Source organism: Hyaena hyaena, unplaced genomic scaffold (genome assembly GCF_003009895.1).
Source record: "Hyaena hyaena isolate Hyena2069 unplaced genomic scaffold, ASM300989v1 scaffold_367, whole genome shotgun sequence".
Classification (NCBI taxonomy): Eukaryota; Metazoa; Chordata; class Mammalia; order Carnivora; family Hyaenidae; genus Hyaena; species Hyaena hyaena.
Window position 1 is genome coordinate 1502557 of NW_024081002.1, and position 20480 is coordinate 1523036.

The 20480-nt window shown below is 51.2% G+C and overlaps 1 protein-coding gene across 8 annotated transcripts in view; it reads left to right on the plus strand.

The window, feature by feature from the left end:
• The window catches only part of TACC2 (transforming acidic coiled-coil containing protein 2), a 202951-nt gene that overhangs the window by 162678 nt on the left and 19793 nt on the right, over nucleotides 1-20480 (plus strand). For 6 of the 8 annotated variants that reach the window (XM_039250481.1, XM_039250484.1, XM_039250485.1 and 3 more), the window contains 5 exons: nucleotides 3103-3163; nucleotides 4302-4500; nucleotides 11638-11699; nucleotides 13237-13352; nucleotides 14514-14685. In XM_039250481.1, coding sequence (XP_039106412.1) covers nucleotides 3103-3163; nucleotides 4302-4500; nucleotides 11638-11699; nucleotides 13237-13352; nucleotides 14514-14685 — 610 coding nt within the window. Of the gene's footprint in view, nucleotides 1-3102; nucleotides 3164-4301; nucleotides 4501-11637; nucleotides 11700-13236; nucleotides 13353-14513; nucleotides 14686-15953; nucleotides 16095-16973; nucleotides 17064-20480 lie in introns of all 8 variants that reach the window. The other 2 variants (XM_039250488.1, XM_039250483.1) reach the window with 2 other exon arrangements.

The following is a 20480-nucleotide window of genomic DNA, read 5'->3' on the forward strand; positions in this document are numbered from 1 at the left end:
CGCTCGGTAATTGAACATGGCCAGAGACACCAGGCTTCCGGCACCAACTCAGCAGAGCAGACCACAGCTGCTGGGCGCTCTGACTCTGCCTGGTGTGAATGGAGACACCAGGCAGAGTGCCTCCCATTCTGGGCTCCCCGAGGAGTTATTTTGAGAAGAACCTGGGGCTCCCTGAGAAGTTCTCTAAGCTGGTATGAGTCTTGGGAATCCAAGGCTCCCCACCCGGGAGCCTGGAGCTCAGCTTCCCACCCAGGCCCTTCCGAGAGACCGTCAAATCTGTGTTGGATGCTTTATTTTAAGCCTCAGACAGGATGCTGAAATGCTCAGCAACGAGACCACGTCCCCTCATTTTGGGGATGAGAGCTGACCTGAAGCCACCAGGCACCTCCCCCTTCCCCACAGATGACTTGGTTAGTCTGGCCTGTCATCAGGGCTAACAGGCCAGGGAGGCCAACCCACCTCTTGTTCTCACCTGTAGCGCAGATGGCTTGGAATCCACCACGATGTGACAAAGCTCTTTGGGCACCGGCAGTTTCCGGGGTGATTTGGAAGCCCGAGAGGAAGGTGTTCTCAGACAGCCCCTCTCCACAAAGCCGGGGTGTGGCCCGCCCTACCCGGCAGTCCCCTCAGTAGATGGCTCTGTGTCCCAGCCCGTTAGTAACCAGTTGTCTGCAGATGTATCTTTTTTGTCAGTTCCTTCTGTCTGTCTCTCTTTTTTCTTGTCTTCTCGTCTTAGGATGGTTGAAGATGTGATGTCTGTGTGTTCTCTGTTGTAAGTAAATTTAATGGAATCTGTCTCTTACACTAAATGTGCTTTTGTTTCCCTGCCTTTTGTTTTTGCTTTCAAGCTCTTTTTATTTCTTCTCCGAGGCTGCCGCTTACTTAGCTCTGTGTTGGGCCCGGGGCCGGGGAGGCGGGGCATGGGGCTCCCCCCGAGCAGAGGTTACTTTTCTGTTTAGTCCCAATTAGCGTAAGTGAAACTGCTTGGCTGTGAAAACATGATTACTCAGCATCTGCCTGCTTGTCAGGAATGGAACTGTCCCCCTTGCATATTGGATGTCTTCATCTGAAACCCATGCATTTTTTTTTTTTAAAGCTCTCACTCCATTCTTTCATTTCATATCGGACTAGTGAGCGATCGCTTGCAGAGTACCATGGCTTCACGTTGAAATCAGCATCCGGCCAACTGCAGGCGGCTGCTGAGGTCATTTGTCCCTGCTAACGTGGGAAGCAGAAATCTCTGGGCTGCTTCTCCTGGAGATCTGCGGGAGCCCCTAAAGTACAGGGTTGACCCGGAGTGGAGCACGCGGCGGTGAGAGCCACCGCCAGCCTGCTCTGGGCCTGCGTTCTTGCTCACCCAGGATGAGGCTGGGTGTCTGCATGCCATCTGTGCACCGGTCGCCCTGCTGGGCGTTGGTGCAGATGGAGCAGACCATCTCTGTGCCCACGCGGCTCTGCCCTCATGGCCCGGGGGAATGTTCTGGGCAGCCCCCAGGGGCCCAAGGACAGGGACCTTTCCTGCCTCCCTGTCTTCAGAAGGGAAGCTGGCCGGGTCCCAGGTATCCAGCAGCCCCAGGGTGGGGTGGACTCTCTCAGGCTTGCTTCTGGCCAAGGGATTTCTTTAGTGTTTTAGAGCCATTTGGCAACTCTAAAAGATACAGTTATATATTTATATGCATGAATAAATATATGCTTCAGTCTGTGACTGTATTGCTCATATGGCAAATGCTCTAAGTGCTGGAAATAACTGTTTCTAGTATTTTTTTTCATGACTGAATGCCATTATTGAAGAGAACACAGGGAAGGAACTCGAGTGCCAAATTGCTTTGTCTGTCCAGTTATTATTTATTTATTTATTGAGAGAGAGAGAGAGCGTGAATGGGGGAGAAGACGGGGGGGAGGGGGAGAGAGAGAGAGAGAGAGAGAGAGAGAGAGAGAGAATCCCAAGCAAGCTCCACACTCAGTACAGAGCCTGATGCAGGGCTTGATCTCACGACTCTGAGCCAAAATCAAGGGTTAGAAGCTTACCTAACTGAGCTTCCAGGCGCCCCCCTCAGGGTAATATTTAGAACAGGGAAAGGCAGTCGTGTCTCAGGTTAGGGAATGCCCTCCCCCGCCACAAAGCCCGCTCCTTTGGAGGCAGGACCATACCACAGAGGAGCCTAAGACCGGGGTGGGTCTGCAGGTGGGGAGGCTTCCATTCTGCCTGGGAAATGACACCCCCCCCCCCAGATGACTCTGTGGACTCAGTGGAACCCTGCATGCCAAAATTACTTTATTTCTGACCCCTTCGCACATCTGATCTGATGTTTCCTTTGCCTTTGGTGACCCGCGCCCACCCCCAGTAATTTATAAAAAGGAGAAAGAGAGAAAAAAGAGTTGTTAACCGTGGTTGGGAATACACGTTAGAGAAATCCCCTCATCCCTGGAAAGAGCTCTGGAGACTGGTTGTGCAATGTGAACATCCTCTACGCTACTGAACTTGAGTGTTCAAGATGATAAGTGGTGTGTTAGGGAGATTCTACCATAATTTTAAAAAGAATCGTCTCAACCCTGGGCCTGTCTGTGGTCAGAATGTCACCCGGTTCTGAGGTGCAGAGTTCCAGGGAGTGGGAAGGAATTCTCCCTGAAGACCCAGAACATTCCTTTGTGTTTCTGCCCAGCTCCTTCAGCCGTTCATTATGAGCTATGTCAGCTTGCCAGTCAGTAAACTGGTTCCTGTTAACTAGGGTCAGGAGCCTAGATCTCTGACCCCGCCTCATTTGGCTCAGACATTCTTGGATGAATCTGAATACATTATTTGCATCAAAATCTGCTTTTTAAAATAAGAACATCTGGCTAAATTTAGCTTCATTTTCTGGGCCAGCTCTCCAAAATGGCATCTCTCTAAAGATTTCCAGCTTGAGGACTCTTTCCCTCGGGGCCAGTGACAGTATCTGTTGTTAAGTCGGAATGAACAGTCGGCAGGGCCATCTTTCAGCCGCCATCTTTCAGCCAGTGGTGTGGGCTGGAGGGCGGGTCTGGGTGTGGGTCTGCTCTATGGAGTTCTAGATTTTTCTGTACCGCTGTCTGTTGTGTTGACATTTTCCATTTTATTTCCAGTGACACATTTAGGGTGAAAAGGTCGCCAAAACGGTCTCCTCTCTCTGATCCACCTTCTCAGGTACAACATTCCCTCGATAAAGTATGAGTTTACCACTCACCCAGGCAGTTAGAGCCCATGTGTTTTGATTCCCTACGAGTCCACAAAACTACCTCTTCTGTTCATCACGGGCACGTCTCCAACATCCCTCTTTTGCCTCCTACATGCAGGGGTGGAGGGTTAGGGGGATGGGATGTCCCTTGCTGTTTGCAAAACACTGTTTTGACCCCTTCCCTTTGGGAAAGGTCAGAGTGTGTCCCAAGAGTAGAAAGATGTTCAGCAGGTGTTTGGTGCGTTCTGTAGGAATCACGCCAATCCGTTCATCCATTCTGCCGGTTCATCTGCTGAGAACCTATATGAATATCAAAGTGAGAATGTCCATTGAGATGAATGAATATATGGTGAGAAGGAACGGAGTATATGTCAAGAGCACTGGATTATGTAACCAGTTCCAAGTAGGGGAGAGAAAGGAAATCATGCTCTAAAGAAGTGGAGGCTCGGGCCCTTCCTTCAGGTGTGCCCGTCTCGCTCTCACTAGCTCCTTTATGAGATCTGTACCATTACAGACCGAGGAAGGTTGGCCTCGGGTGTGCACGCAGGCCCCTATCTGAGCCAGTGAGGCCCGGCCGCAGACCCTACCCCAGTGGGGCTGCATGGAAAGGCGCCCGCCCCAGGAGAGGGGGCTGGGTCCCGGTCCCAGCTCTGTTCTAGCACTCTGGGCGCCCCCGCTGCCCTGCTCAGCTGCTCCCCCTCCATGGAAAAATCCTCCAACCACAGGTGTGTGGATCCTCAAGGGGTTATTAAGGCTATTGCTAAAGCCCTGTGTAGACAGAACTCGATAGTTGAGTAATAAAAGTGCCAATAGTAAATGTCCTTGTTTTTCTCACAGTGAGCGAGCGGGAATGTCTCAAAATAACTCAGACACAAAATCCTAGTTTGTTTTAAACCCTCCGCCACCCCCTGTAACAAGCCGTCAGGAAGGGAAAGTCACAGACGAAAGAATCTGTCTCCTCGGGATCATTTTGAGCAGAGTCTGAGGACCCAGAGGATTGTGACGGGGACGTGCCCTGGTTAGCAGGGCCCCAGACATGGCTGGGTGGGTGCAGCTGGGGACGCAGGGACCATACGAGAAGAGAGACCACTTCCCTTCTGCTCCCAGGACTCCACTCCGGCGGCTGCACCGGAAACGCCAGTGATCTCCGCCGTGGTCCATGCAACCGACGAGGAGAAGTTGGCGGTCACCAACCAGAAGTGGACGTGTGTGACGGTGGGTCTGGAGGCCGACAAGCAGGACTACCCGCAGCCCTCAGACCTGTCCACCTTCGTAAATGACACCAAATTCAACTCACCCACGGAGGGTAAGCAGCTTGGTGGCCAGCCGGACCCCTACCTGCCACGCCCCTAGGGAGCAAACAGCCAGGAAGGAAACTTCTAGGCCAGGTATCCACGCCTTCCCAGCTAAGTCTGCATTTTAAACCAGCCTAAGGCTTGAGCCCCGCTGCGCCCCCCACCCAGACACCAGCTGGGAGCCAGTCAGCTTAGCACAGCAGCCACCTAGTTCTCATCCTGAGCCGCTCCAGCTTGGCTCAGGTCTGTGGCTTCTGTGCCTGGGTGAACTTGAGACACACCCCTAGCTGCAGGCAGCACCATCCCTGCCCACGCCTGGGGTCCCTTGGTGCCACCGCTGATCATCGTCCCTACGGGATGGTCCACAGTGTGGCGGCACCATCTACCCACGCCCCAAACTGGTTCACTCCAGTCTTGCCAACGAGAAGACAGTTTTCCTGAACAGGCCCCCGGGCATATTGCTTTTCTCAATAATACCTTTCTTCCTCTTACACATATCAGCTTTGAGCTCTCTGCCTGATTCTTTGGCTTGAGAAATTCATGTATCGTAAGCCAGCGCGGCATCACTGGGTGTATCAAGATTCTTTCTTGTGAACTGCTTATTCTGCAAACACTGATTTTTCTCTGGATCTCTATATTGGCTCCCACACTTCCTTTCTCGTTAGGAAAGCTGTGGAGGCCTGAACCCACCTCCCCGTCTGGTAGTGCTCTGCCCCAGGCCCTGCATGCCTTTGCTGCACCTGCCCTGCTGTGAGCTTCCCTCCAGTGCTCCGGGGACTCGGGGACTGTTGTGATGGTGCTGAGGCTCCCTTTCCAAGGTCTCGATGTCCCACAAGTCAAAAAAAAGAAAAAATGGAGTAGAAATCAATTTGAGGACCGTCGCACGGGAAAATCTTATCTCCGCTTCTGTGCTGTTTATAGGGCGCCACGATGTCCATGAACCAGCCTCTTGCACCCCCTGGGGGAGGGGCGCTGGTGGACGTGAGGGGCAGGTAGTTTGGGACGGTAGCTGAGACTGCTTCTTCTGCAGGCTCTCCTGTGACCGGCTGCTCGGTGGCTGGCTTTGTGCCCGTAAGGTCTCTGAACGATACCAGTGAGGTCCGTTTCACTGAGGGCGGTGGCAGGAGAGTGGATTCTTCTCACTATGATGAGGTTTTTTTGGGGTGACAGTGGGATTCGTGGGGTCCAAAGCCGACGACCAAGAGAGAATTCTTGAAGACGTCTTGGGTGCAAAAAGGAGATTTTATTGAAGCACCGGAACAAGACCCAGGGTAGGAAGAGCTGCCCCGGGACCATGAGGAGAGACTGGGGGGAGGCAAAGTCCAAGGGAAGTTTCCGGTGAGATTTTCATATGCTAACGAAGACTCACTGGATACCAGAGACCTAGCTATTGTCAAGCTAAGGTTGTTTTTCCCTCTAGCAAAGATTAGCATGAAGGCAGTAGGGAGTTCCTGGAGAGATGTTTTGCTGTGTCTTCCTCAAGTATTGGTCAGTGGGCTGCAGGTTAGAAGGAAATTGAGTTCTAGCTGCCATTTCCTTCTGCCTTTCTTCCCCACCTCCCTATGGAGGGGTGATGTTGGGGCTCCAGAAAACGGAGTCTATAGTAAGTTTCTGGAGATGAGGCTATTGATAAGAGCGCCTTTTTCTTGTCGTTTACTAAGATATTTGTAAATAGATGGAGACTCAGGTGCTGCAGGACTGTGAGCTCTATCTGCTAACCATTTGTTTTCCCCCTTTGTCCTTGGGCAGCCGGGAGTGCCCGAGGAAGGTCACACATGTCCCCCCTGGGAGGAGGGGGGAGTGTTTGCAGCCTGTCTGCTTGCCTTAGGCTCCCTCATCATCTACACTGCCTCTTTACAGATCATCTAGATTATGTGAACTCGGATGTGTTGGCAGTGTGAGTTCTGCAGAAGAGACCCTTTTGGTTGGCTGTCTGGTTGGCCCTCAGGCTGCGGTTTGGGAGGCTTAATAGTGACCGTCTCCTCCCTGACCCCAGGACCCTGGGACCTGCCCTTTGACCCCTCTTCAGTCGTCTTATTCCTCTGCACACACACCTGGTCCATGAGCCACACTGGAAAAGACGGAACCACTTTTCCCGCATGGACGCCCCCACTCGGGTAGCTGCTATAGGCGAGAATGTTCCCTGCGCCCCCTGCTCACCTGCCCTTCCAGCCTTTCCCCGGACATCTCTGTGCTGTCTTCCCTCCATGCTTGGTGAGGGCCGCTCTGAGGTCACCCCATTCTGTCATGATGATGTAAATACATGCATTTATAGTAGAAAATCCAAAAGCCCTGAATAGTACCTGATAAGCTCACAGGTGCCCCGATCAACAGTAGCATCTGTTTCCTCATCGTTAACATTGAACCGAAACAGACAACTCAGTGACCCATTGGATCATTGCTTGTTTTCTGCAAAAATTCAACAAATAGGTAAACCTATACATTTGAAACAAAACCCTATCAAACCTGCCTCCTTAGAAAGTGATCGTGAAGATTTGGAATGTCCCAACCGTAATTACAGCTGCTGGGCAATCAGAAATCCATCATCTGTATGAACGCAGTACGTTGTGATCTCAGGGGGTGCTGACCCTGCGTTCACCTTTCTAATATAGTCGCTTCCCTCCAGCAGCTGGATGTAGAAACTGGATACGCAGCCCGCTATCGGGTTGTCCTTCCTGTTAACCTAATGGGGTCAAGTCCAGCCACACCAGACAGGCACCTGGGCTGCTGATGTCATCAGCCACAAAGAACCTGCCCAGAGCTGTAGTTGTGACTGAGACTCTGTTGTGCTGAAGTCACCAATCACAGGAAAACGAAATTTGGGGTTAGAAGTAATAATTACCACCTGAACAGGTATTTAGCACAGTGCCGATTCCCTAAGTGACAATAGTAAGGCAAACGTGATTCCATTTCATTCTCTCCATTCTAGAGAGTGGATTTCTGCTCTTTTCCACCTTGGAGCAAAGCGAGGAATCAGGGGCTTTGCGCTGTAACGACTTGCTGAGCATCATGGGGCTGACCCGGGTATGGCCACGGCTGTCTGACTCCTGAGGTGCCCACTACGCTCTTATATGTGAGCGCCGCACAGACTTCCTTTCGCTGTAGAAAGAGGGTGTTGAAATAATCAGTACCCCCCCTACCTGGGTCCACAAGAGCTCCAAGCTGTCTTAATGCTTCAAGAAACCTGGACGGAACTCGTTTAGAAAGATGCCCAGCTAATTAAAATGACCTGTTTGGGCCATAATTACATCAGCTCACTGATAATCTCCCACTGATTAAAAACTCAGGTTGGCAGTCACACATGTTTTTCTTTGAACACTTGCTTGGTAAATGGCCTCTTCTTGGTGCAATATTGGCAAAGCCTAGTTTGCGTAGCCTCTAGGGATGCGGAGATTAGGAAGAATTTGGCAACAGAGCCATCAAGACCTCTCCCAGCCCAGATCCAGGAGACCCTAAGAGAGCAGTGTTTTAGATTCACGAGTCTGCATGGGCCTTTGAGGGTCACCCAGCTCTCTCGTCTCCCTTAACACACAGCACGGCAGCCCCACCTTCTTGCTTTCGATAGAGGGGCAGCCGCTCGCCTCAGGAGCCCTACCTATTCTTCAGTGTTGGACACCATTGCTGTGACCCCTCAGGCATTGAGAAGAGTGACAGCGAGGACGTTGTCCCCTTCCTTTTTAAAAACAAAAAATTTTTTTTGCATTTATTTACTTTTGAGAGACAAAGTGAGACAGAGTGTGAGCCGAGGAGGGTTAGAGAGAGAGGGAGATACAGAACCCGAAGCAGGCTCCAGGCTCTGAGCAAACGTTCAGCACAGAGCCCAATACAGGGCTCGAACCCACGAACCATGAGATCATGACTTGAGTCGAAACCAGACGCTTAACCAACTGAGCCACCCAGGCATCCCACGTTGTCCCCTTCCTAATGGTCTTTCCTTCACTTATGTTAAAAGCTCCAGAAATATTAGCAGTGAGCAATCATATACCCCATCACAATCCCGTGCATTTGTAGATCCCATCGTATGGTTTTTCTCTGACATCATTTCATTTGCAAAATGTAGGCACTTTGAGCTCCATTTAAAAAAAAAAATTTTTTTTTTAATGTTTATTTTTGAGAGAGAGAGAGAAACAAAGTGCAAGCTGGGGAGGGGCAAAGAGAGACAGGGAGACAGAATCCGAAGCAGGCCCCAGACTCTAGGCTGTCAGCACAGAGCCCGACGTAGGGCTCGAATCCACGAACTGTGTGAGATCACGACATGAGCCAAAGTTGGACGCTTAACTGACTGAGCCACCGAGGCGCCCCTGAACTCCATTTTAAAGCCAAGGCAGTGGGCAGGGGACGTCAGCGAGTTGGCTTGCCAACCCTGGGAACGACTGCATCCTTCAACTACAGCCTTCTGGCTGCTGCCCGGGGCTCTTTGCCCTCCGGCCGAGCTCTGGCCATCAGAGACTCGGAAGAGAACGGCCGTCAGGAGGAGACTGGCCGTCGGGGCATCCGGTATGAAATAATTACCAGAAGGAGCCCTTGGATGTGACAGGGCCCATTAAAAATAACTCCGGGCCTCTGTACCTTGAAGCAGCACACGCTTTAGCGAGCAGCCTCTTCTCTTGAACGTGACGGTGTGACATCACCCTTCCTGGCCCTCCAGCTGCATGTGGCCTGAGCTGAAACCAGACAGGGCTCTTCCCACCCCACGCCTGCCCTTGGAGGCTTCGCACTCTAAGCAGAGGAGTGAGGCTTTGAAAAATGACATTCAGGAAGGTGTTCCCTCAAAATACAGGAGACAATATCGATATTGTTTTTGTTCACATCTTTTCCAGCCCGTTTGGTAAATTATACCTGAGAACCCCAAATGGCTGTAATTGCAAGCAGGTCCTGTTCCAAAGGAATGCCTCCAGGCTTCACCAGGGACAGAAGCTCCTGTGTAGGGGGTGGGCCTCCCATAACCACACACGCTAAGAAGCGGGCATTTCTCTGGGGAGTCAGACGACCCCTGCTGCTGTGCCGTCATCTGCTGGCTCTGAAGGAGGGATGGGGGCGCCGGGAGCTGGAAGGGAAGCCCCCTTGGCAGGTAGGAAAGAAGGCAGATGAATGAGCTCCGTGACCTGAAACTCACCCAGATCAGCGGCCAGGAGACGGGCTAAGATTCCAGGCGGGACGTTCCACTGAGCCAAGCTGGTGGCCAGGGCTGGGCACTGAGCCAGGCACACTGGTCCCTGGAAGATCTCTCAGTGCTGGCCTCATTTGGTGCATCCTGGGTGCTCTGCACCATTGTGGGGTGCGCTGGAGGGTTTCTGTTCAATAATTTAGGGGTAAATAATGCCCTGACAGTAATAATGATACCTTGGAGAAGGAGGCAGCTGATTCACTATTGTCTTCTCAATTTAAAACAGTCTTTAATAGGACAGTAAAATAATAGTCCTGAGGTCCCACATCTGGAAAGTGATAGATCTGGAGGAGGCACTAGAAATCACCTTGTATTTCACTGTCCCTAAGCTTGTCTCTCATTGATAAGATGAGGAACCTAGTAAGTCTTCATAAACAAACATTTCTGTGTCCTGAGTTGGGGCAGAGCCCGGGTCCGGGTTCCCATTACAGGCACAGATGCTGAATGCCGCCCAGCTGTGTGTGGTTGGCGTGAGGTCTGTGCTCTTCCCGAGTGACCCACAAATCAGGGCATAGGTCCTTCTGAATCTACAAAACCAGCTTCATTTCCCTGAGCAGGCCAAGCCTACGAGAAGAGTGCGTTGGCTTCCCCGGGGAGATTCAACGACTCCTGAAGAGTTGTCCCCATGGTCAAGTGCTTAAGTTGATACAGCCACAACCCCACACACTTGCAGATTTGGGGAAACTCTTCCAGGACATATCTCCTTTTTAAAGCTCCTATTAAGGAATCATTTTTTAAGTGATGCCTTCAATAATACATAGATGTGGAAGTGCTTTATTCCAGAACTGCTATTTGTATTTTGTGTAAAAAAAAAAATTCAGGGGGCTCCTATGTGGCTCAGTCAGTTGAGCATCCAACTTCGACTTCATGATCTCACAGTTTGTGGGTTCGAGCCCCAAACCGGGCTCTGTGCTGACAGCTCGGAGCCTGGAGCCTGCTTCAGATTCTGTGTCTCCCTTTCTCTCTCTGCCCCTCCCCCACTTGTACGCGCTCTCTCTCTCTCTCTCTCTCTCTCTCTCTCTCTCTAGCTCTCTCTCTCTCAAAAATAAATATTAAAAATTTTTAAAAACAAATTCAGGCATTCGGCTTCTGGGATTGCCGCTGATACACTTGTCCCACTGCCTTCTGAGCAGCTCACATGTCATCTCTTAGTTTTCTTTCCAAGTAAGAAAGAACCATCTGGTAGCCGTAGCTGTGGCTTCTGTGAGGACAGCGTCCTTTCCGGTCTGGTTCACCACCGCATCCACAGTGCCCAGCAGTTGAGGCACGTCATACGTGCTCAGAATCCACTTACCAGGCCGAGAATTCAGCTGAGGGTAAACCCGGCATCCCCATGGAGCTGCCCGGACCCCCGAGGGACTCAGGGGTTCTCGTCTCCAATGAAACCCTCTGGGCTTTTCTTTCCAGCCTGAGGTCTCCAGTCAATTTGAAATAGGTCATTTCTCCACCTCTTTGGACTTGAATCATCTTCGCATCTAAAAATCGATTTGGACCGACCCTGCAGGCCCTGACAGAATGTTCCAGGTGACTTGCAGAGCTTCTCTTCCAAGCAGCCATGAAGGAACCATGTATGTTCAGAGTACGGCTGGGGCTAAAATCTCAGTTCCGGAATGTCCTCAGGAGATGGGAACATTCTCCGTGTTGCACGGGACACTGACAGCGGAAAACAACATTTAAACCACACTCTTATGAAAACTCGGTGCTTCATGCAGAGACCTATTCGCGGCCAGATCTGTGCTGCTCTCGGTTAATTCCCTTGGGCTCTCTCGGGCTCCCAAACAGCAGAAGCCCCTTTGCAGCCAGAGGTCTACGAGCGGTCTGAAAATTGCTGAGCTGAGCCTTCCCCACCAGCCAAATTCAAAACCTCGTCAGTGGACAGGCTCAGAGATCAGCGTCTGGTTCCGGACCCCACCCTGCCTGGCCCAAACCTTTCTTTTTTTCTTTCTCCCTGATGCTAACTCTCCTTTTGTTCCTTTTGCAGAGTTGGATTACAGAAACTCCTATGAAATTGAATACATGGAGAAAATTGGCTCCTCCTTACCTGTAAGTTCTGCCTGAGGCCAGCAGGGGATGTGCTTGCTTTCCCTCCCTTTCTTGTGAAAAGGCGAGACTGGCCTTCTGAGCTCAGGGCCCAAAGCCAGGGTCCTCTGTGTGTAGCATCCTTCGGTGCACAGTAAGGGTGAGCTGGGCCTGGGGGTCTCAGGTGTGTGTTCAGTCCACTTGAGATGGTGTTTTCAGGGAGAAGAGGATCGAATACAGTTAGGCTTCCTGCAAAATTACTTCCCTGGGTGGGGAGGGGGCGCCTGGGTGCCTCAGTCCGTTGAGCGTCCGACTCTTGGTTTTGACTCAGGTCACCATCTCGCTGTGTGTGAGTTCGAGCCCCTAATCGGGCTCTGCACTTGCAGAACAGAGACTGCTTGATATTCTCCTCCCCTCTCTCAGTCCCTCCCCTGCTCATGCTCTCTCCCCGCCTCTCTCAAAATAAATATATTAATTAATTGATTGATTAATTAATTAACTAACTAACTAAAAAAATAAAAGAGTTGCTTCCCTGGACTGAGAAAGAACTAGTCAGAGGTTTCCCTAGAAAGGTGGAAGAAAGGTTTGGTTGTTTCTAAGGTGTACTGTTACCTGTGTTCTTCAAAAGAAATGCTTTATGTAAGTGAAGACTGACTCTTCTGACCATATGCCTCTCCCCTACGTCGCCATCCCTTTGTCATTTAAGTGGCTGTGATGGGCAGCTGTCTCCCCCTCCAGGGCACCTGGTTCCCAGCGCGACCTCTTACTCTGTGGTCTTGTCCAGTGATGCCATCAGAGGCCCACAGGTGCCGGCAGACCTTCCTGTGACACTGACGCGCCGGATACATTGCTCGGATCTTTATCTCTCTTTGCATCATTCGTGGATGCTGTGATCTCTGCTTCCAGCCTGCAGTTTGCTCTAAGTCAGCAGACCGTGATGGAGGAGCTCACCGCACCCGGCCACCATGCTCGCCCCCCGCATTCGGCTGTGGGTGGCACCCAGCCTGGGGGGGCTCTCCTACCCCTCTGTTTCTCCTCACCCCGAGAGGCTGGCCAGTAAATGCTGGGGGACCGAGCAGGCAGCGTGCAGCACCCCAACGCCTGACGATTTCTCCCCCCTCCACAGTGTTCCCAGCAGCACAGGCGCACGCTTCCTGTCTCCACCTTCCTCTTCCTCCTGTTCCCCTCTCCTCTCTCCTGGCCAGCACCTGCTGGCTCCTCCCTTCTGGGTGGCTCAAGAATGAAGGCTTTTCCCAGATGAGTTATTCTATTGAAGACAGCTCTGCATTTCTTTCTTATTTTTTTTTAAGGTTTATGTATTTTTGAGAGAGCATGAGTAGGGGAGGGGCAAGGAGAGAGGGAGACACAGAATCTGAAGCAGGCTCCAGGCTCAGACCCTGACATGGGGCTCAAACTCACAAGCCATGAGATCGTGACCTGAGCTGAAGTTGGATGCTTCACCGACTGAGCCACCCAGGCGCCCGGGAACCTCTGCATTTCAGTCTCTCTAGCCTGTTCAGGCCACCTGTAGCCGAGCTGACATGTGCCTTGGTCCCTGCAGCAGGACGATGACGCCCCGAAGAAGCAGGCCCTCTACCTTATGTTTGACACTTCTCAGGAGAGCCCGGTCAAGTCTCCCCCGGTCCGGACGTCAGAGTCCCCGACGCCATGTTCAGGGTATGACTTTCACGAGGGGAGAGTTATGGGTCTGGACAGCCGTCCCCAAGCCTCTGAGCCTCATGGCACTGCTGTCCTGGCTTGCTTTCATTCATGTGTGTTCCGGCGGCCCACATCTCGGTCTGAGTGTCCACATGGATGTGCGCGTGGGGCTGCGTTTCCAGCTGTCCTTTGTCCTAAAGAGAAATCTGTTAACAGCTGAATGCATGAGCCCCTTCGATCACCCCCGCCCCGCCCCCCAGGGCCCGTACAATTTTGTTTTGTGATTTGTCCTGTGGGGAGGCAGCGTGCCGCACACTCAGACCCTGAGTTACTGGCTGTGTGTGACCTGATGCGGGTTATGTGACCCTCCTGTGCTGCAGTCTCCTCGTGTGTAAAGTGAGGGTAATAACAAGACTGGCCCTGTAATTAAATGAGGCAGCCCCCCAAACTCTGTGTGGGGTAGGGGCTGACCCTCCTCCAGTGCCATTGGGAGCATTAAACCAACGTGCTAGAAGGAAAGCACGAGTCACAGGGCCGGCTTCCGTGTGACGCCTGGGACAGTTTACTGCTCATGTGCGTGTGAGTTCCCATCTGTCGGGGTCCCGCTCTGAGCTGTGTGACGCTGGATGGGGGAAGGGTGGCACCACTCTGTGCTCAGGACCCTCCTACCCCCACTTACTTGCCCCTTCTCTGAGCAGGACTGAAAGCTCTTGCTTTGCTTTCCCAAACTTACTCCATGATGATGGCGACGTTATTACAGCAACGGTACTGGTGATGAGCTCTGGGTCAAGTGCTCTCTGTACGCAGGTAGCATCTCATTTTGGTCGCCACAGGGCGCCATCTTGTCTCCTGTCCTACAGAGAAGGAAAGTGAGATACAGTCCCCATCTCTTCCCCAAGAATGCACAGCCAAGGGACAGGCGGTCTGCTTACCTCCAGGGCTTGTGCTCTCAGCCAGTGGCATTTGTGCCTCTGACTCTCCCTCAGGAGCAGGACCACCCTTTCCCTCAGGCTGCGCAGCCTGTGGGCTCCAAGCCCACCCAGCATCCACCCCACTTCCCTCTGGGAATGCAGCCCTGGGAGTCCAGGATCCCTCGGGATGTTGACTGACTGAGGGCATCTTGGTCAATGTCAGTGGGATTTCCCATGAGGAAAGTAAAGAGGCTCTTCACTCCCTCAGGTCAAGTTTCGAGGAAACTGAAGCCCTTGTGAATGCCGGCGCAAAGATCCAGCACCCCGTCACACGAGGGCTGGCTACCAACCAAGAGCCACACTTGCAGGTGCCAGAGAAACCATCCCAGAAGGAGCTGGAGGCCATGACCTTGGGCACCACTTCAGACGCAATTGAAATTGTAAGTGGGGCCCGAGATCACGGTGGGTGAGGCCTGGGCCAGCTGAGTCCCATCACCAAGGGATCCAGGCCTTCAGAGCAATGCTCCCCTGGGACCAGGCATGGGGCCCCACGCAATCCCTGGACCACAGAAGCCAGCCTAGGAGACCCCTCCCCCGTAGCCACGAGAGAGCTATGGCTCTTCATTCTCACCAGTGTGGTTTTGCAATTCTCACCTCAGTGTTTTATTTGCCTTCGGGGTTATTGGTTTTCCGTGTTAGTCCCTTGGGGCTCCACAGTTGCTTTGGAGCAGCTCTCAGTCTCTCCCCTGCTTCTCCATGCTCTGCGGCACAGGGCAGAGAATAGCGGGCAGGGGACACTCCTTTTAGGGAACAGTCAGTTTTCCTGGCCTTGGTGTTGGGAAATCCCTCCTGTGTAGCGACCAGGGCTGTACCTCTCTCCTCCCAGCCCCCATGGAGCCTTGCAGGGCAGGCAGATCCCCTGAACATCTAAAGTGGATCATCCTTATAGGTGAATTTTATGTTCATCTTTTTTACCTCCCTCTTACCAATCCCCAAGGGAATTTCAGATGGCTGATTTAGTTACTGTTAGTGTCAGTTTTGTTGTTCTATATGAGTAAACCATTCATTTATCTCCTGCATCAAACATTTATTGAGCACCTACTGTGTGGCCGTTAGATACTGGGAAAATATTAGCAAGCAGAGAGTAGATGGGATTCAAACAATTCTCAGCCAGACACTATGAAGGGATTCGCGCACGATTCCACTTCTACACAGTTGGCTTCTGACATTGAAGTCTTTCTGATCTACCGACAGCCACGTTTTCATTTGAAATCATCTTCCCTTTATATAGCAAATGACCTTTCCCCAAACCTTTGATGATATTTATACTTGGAGGTATTTTCTCGATGGCTTATATTATGGCTGGAAAACCCATCAACTGGCTTGTCTCACCCCGAGACTTTCAAGTAAATAAGTAAATGGTAATTTTTCTCCCACCGATTGGTCAGGGGGTGAGGGGGCTGTGGTGCAGGAGGGCACCTACGGCTGTGCTTCTGGGGAGGGGGTTTGGCCCATCAACCTCTAGATGCCCATTACCAGCATGGGGAAATCAGTCCCCAGATGAAAAGGAAAGTATTGGCACCTAACTAACATTCTGTTTAGCCTTAAGCCAGGAACGTGCAGCAAATAGGTGCGTGGTCCTTGCTTGGAATCGATATCACTCTGTCTCCTCTATTTTTCCTCTGTGTCCTCTTCTGCCGGCCTTCAGACTGCTCCTGAGGGCTCCTTTGCCTCTGCTGACGCCCTCCTCAGCAGGCTAGCTCATCCAGCCTCTCTCTGTGGTGCGCTTGACTATCTGGAACCCGACTTAGCAGAAAAGAACCCCCCAGTATTTGCTCAGAAACTTCAGGTTTGTAGCCACGTGTGACCTTGTGGGGAGTTTGTGAAAACCTCAGTAGAGAATGAACTCCGAAACCCAAGTGCAGTGAGGCAGGATTGAATGAGGTATTTCTGGAAACGCTCCACATAAAATCTGTTCCCCCGCCCAAAGACTGACGTATGGGTGTTCTTAATCCAAGACGCCAAGATGATATAAATTGTGTGATTACATACGGACAACACATTGTATTTCAATTTGGAAATTAGACCCAAACAGTCATTCTTCAGAAATTTTGATAGCCCCAAAAGCAGTTTCTGTGATTTATTCACCGAACCAAGGGTATTATTAGATTATTAGATCACCGTCAAGCCCCACTATTTATATATACGGGAGAACGGTCTCAGACTCCCGTTGAGATAACATCTGGACTCGGCCTTACATCTGGAACCAAAACAATTAGCCACTCCATACCGTAAATTTGACAGCTTAATTTGATATCCGCTATACTAAGACCTGCAGAGCAAACCCAGAGAGATTGTGAGCAGTCGCTTGAGAATGCAAAATCTTTCATGGAAATTGCTGGCCAACTTTACGTTAAGCAAACGAAAGGAAAGAATCTGAAGGAAAGGGCGCAGTAAAAATTGTGACCCCCTTTAAAAAATCTTGTCCTATCTGACCACATGATACTTCCCAAGAGATATTCCAAAGGGCACTTAGGAAAAAAAAAATTAAACACTTATTTCATGATCTGCTGAGGTGTTAATTGTGAAAGAAAGCCAGAGCGTGTGTGTTTCCTGAGTACCTGTCATGACACATCACGTGGCACATTCATTTCTTGGATGTGGAAAACATTGACATCCTGTCTTGATGCATTTCCCCTGCGGTTTGCTCATCCCCGCTCTCGGGCAGGAGGAGTTAGAATTTGCCGTCATGCGGATAGAAGCCCTGAAGCTGGCCAGGCAGATTGCCCTGGCTTTCCGTGGCCGCCAGGAGACCGAGGTACGGGTTTGCTGCTGCCGTGCACTGCCTCTTGAGAATGCGGTGTGGTCCAGAAGTTTGTTTGCTAACCATTGGCTAAGCAGGCAATGCCGGTGTTCTACAGAGTTGTCTAAAATTTTCTAAAAAGCCAAAAGCCTAACTTGGATTCATAGACCCCGAGTTCACACCTAAGATCCAGTTAACTCTGTAATGAAGGAAGCAGCAGGGTGGTAAAGCCGGGTGAATGGAGGAAAATATGAGAATCTGGTGTAGAGTCGGTGGAATAAAGAAGTCTAGAACCTTCTTGCAATCTTATTTTACGGTTCGATATGAAACTGGTTAATACTGGCTAAACAAGAGACATACATGTAAACTTTGAGGTTTTGTTTTCTGTAAAAATCACTTGCGTCTCTACTGAACATAAATTGCAACTTTTCTATTTCCTTTAAGTTTCATTTATCTTTAGAGAGGGAGAGTGGGCGAAGGGTAGAGAGGGAAGGAGAGAGAGCATCCCAGGCAGGCTCTGCATGGTCAGCTCGGAGCCCCACACGGGGCTCTAACTCCCAAACCGTGAGATCATGACTGGAGCCAAAATCAAGAGGCAGACACTTAACAGACTGAGCCACCCAGGTGTCCCGCAGCTTTTCTATTTTCTACAAGTTACTACCTAACTGTAATGAGACTGGACCCTAATCAATAGTAAATAGTGGAATCAGGACCTTCCTGAGATATTGGATTGACCCATAGACCAGAGTCAATAGAAGTACAGAAAAGCAACCCTTTTCTGTAAAGGGCAGATGGTCAATCTTTTAGGCTCTGTGGGCCATCTGGTCCCTGTAACAACTACTCACCTCTGCCACTGTGGCTTAAGAGCAGCCACAGACAATACATAGATGAACAGGTAGAGTGGTGTTCCAATAAACCCTTTTTACAAAATGGGGCATTGGGCCGTTTAGCAGCACACCATAGTTGGCCATCCGTGCCAAGAGTAGAGTATGATACTCACCGAGCATGCAGAAATCTCTGGCTGGCTGGCTTCCAAGTTTGGAGTAGTTTTTCTTAACAATTTGAACGAGTCACTGAAGACATGCCAAACTCAGGCCCTGTGAGGGTCAGCCCCACCCTCAGGGCTGACAGTGAGCTGCGGTCTCTGAGGACCTGCTTCATGCTCACCCCCAACACCCCACCCTGAGTTGGGCAGCCCGGTGCGCTCTGTGGCCTTGAACGTGTTGGTGAACCTCTCTGGGGCTTTGTTTTTCCAGCTGTGAGATGAGGCTACTAACAGCAAGGTGGCAGGTTGCTGTACAGATGGGGGGAGGGGCAGCGCCATGCCTGGCACACAGTAGGTACACAATAAATGAAAGCTGCTCAGTTGCCTCCGATCAGATGCTCACAGCTTTTCTACTGTAGGGGGGTCTGGGGCCCATTTTACAGATGGGGAAGTGGGACCATGGAAATGGCCCAAGGCCTGACAGTGATTCACTGACCCAGCGGGAACGAGGACTCCAGTCTCCAAATGGAGACTGTCCATCTCAATTCACAGCTCACTTGGTTTTGCCTCAAAGTTCATGTGCTGCTCATGCCCACAGGGCCTCCCACGTGTGGTTTCCCTGGAGCAAAGGGGGTCGGGGGGAGCTCCCTCCCAGAGATATCACTCAGTGAAAGAAGGCGGTCACACTGTGGGTGTCCAGACTGGGAACACTGGGACCCAGGACAGGGGCGAGAATGTTAATACACATTGCTGACGTCCTTGTTCTCACGGTCAACCCAGAAGCTTGGGTTTAATTTCCACGAGAAAGATTTTTAAAAAGCATCAAGCGGTGATGAGTTTTTCCCCATTAGATTTATTTCTTGATACCCTTGGGCAGTGGCCTAGGGACAGAATGAATTGCTTCAAATTTGGCCACTGTGAATACAGTATATTGCTGTCCAGCAGCCAGAGGCAGAATTGAGCACATTCTAGTAAGAATTCAGACTGGGGGTGGAATGTTCTGGAATGTCTCGTGCCCCTGCCTCCTTCCTCCAAGGGCGCATCAGACTTGACACTTGACCCGTAACCGGTTGGCTGGCCATTGACTTCTTGTCAATTACAGCCTCTTCTCTCATGTGTCCCGATTTCGATATAGAAAATACTGTCACGTGACTCTGCTGCGTGTGGGTCGGAGAGACGGCCCCAGCCACCTCCTCATGCATTGCAGAAGAGGATGCTAAAAGAAACATTCCTGGGGGCAGAACTGTCTTGGAGCATAAGGAACATTTTTCTCTGCACTAGTAACTTGTACCGCTTTTTGGGTTTCTTTGGGTTTCTTGTTCATGTAGATGCTTGATTGCCCCTTTACTGCTTTGGAAATTGCTGATGTATAGAAAGAGAAACAGCAGCTGTGTATCCAATTTGCTCTTCTTTTCTGCCCATAAATTTCAGCTGCAGGTGACATAGCCCAGTCTTTTTGGCAGCATGGTCTTAAACTGTTGCTAACACAAAAATGAAATCACTCGGAAGGATGAAAAGCCACATGAAATATGGTGGCGGCGATTTCTGCTTGCTCCTTCGAGCAGCTTCACTTTACATTTCCCTTCAGACCGACAGCCAGCTGCGCTGACCTTCGAGGCTCTGCAGTGGGGTTTCCTGTCTCATTAGTCAGGAGATGTTAGAAATGAGGAAGACTCAGTGGGCCCGGGGTGTGGGGCTGCAGCTCCTTAGTGTTTTTCTTCCGCTCCCTTCAGGCCGAAGTGAATTCGATTGTAACCTCCTGGGGGATGGTCTGGCCAGGGTGGCCGGCTGCGTGGTACAGGAGCCCCGAATGTAACCAGAATAGATAGAGCATAAATGTCTTGTCTGTGTGGCTTTCACAAACAGGTACAGGGCATGCAGGGGGTGGATTTGTGCCCATAACAGATACCGGTTGTGATCTCTAAAGCTGTTGGCCTTTCCGGTCCAGGGGACCCCAATCTGAAGAACAAAGGGTGTGTCTGGGTAACGTAGGAATAAGAGTCATATAAACCACAAGCCTTAGGACCAGAGGAAGTCCTAGAAGCAGGCCCCTTAGTTAGGGAGGGAAAGGGTGCTAATCTCCCGTGCAGTGTTGGATTCCTCCACGAGTCCTGGCCGATAAAGGCAGACGCCTGGATTTCATGTCGGCAGGAGGAGGAGGTAGGTCTGGGGCAGCCTGTGTGGGCGAGTGGCCTGACATCACGGGCTCCTTCTCTCGTGCTTTGACCAGAAACCACCCACCACGCCCCACATTGACCAGCATGAGCCTGAAAGCCGCAGGAACAGCCTGAGAGCAGAGCGGTGACAGAGGGCCAGCGTGGGGCTTTCAGCTTATATTTGCCAGTTTGGGGAGTTTCCGGTCATGGCCCGCAGCCTGTGTGGAGAGGGACTGAGGACATGTCTTTCTTGACTCAGTCGGAAGGAGGGACCAGTCGCTGGCAGGTGGC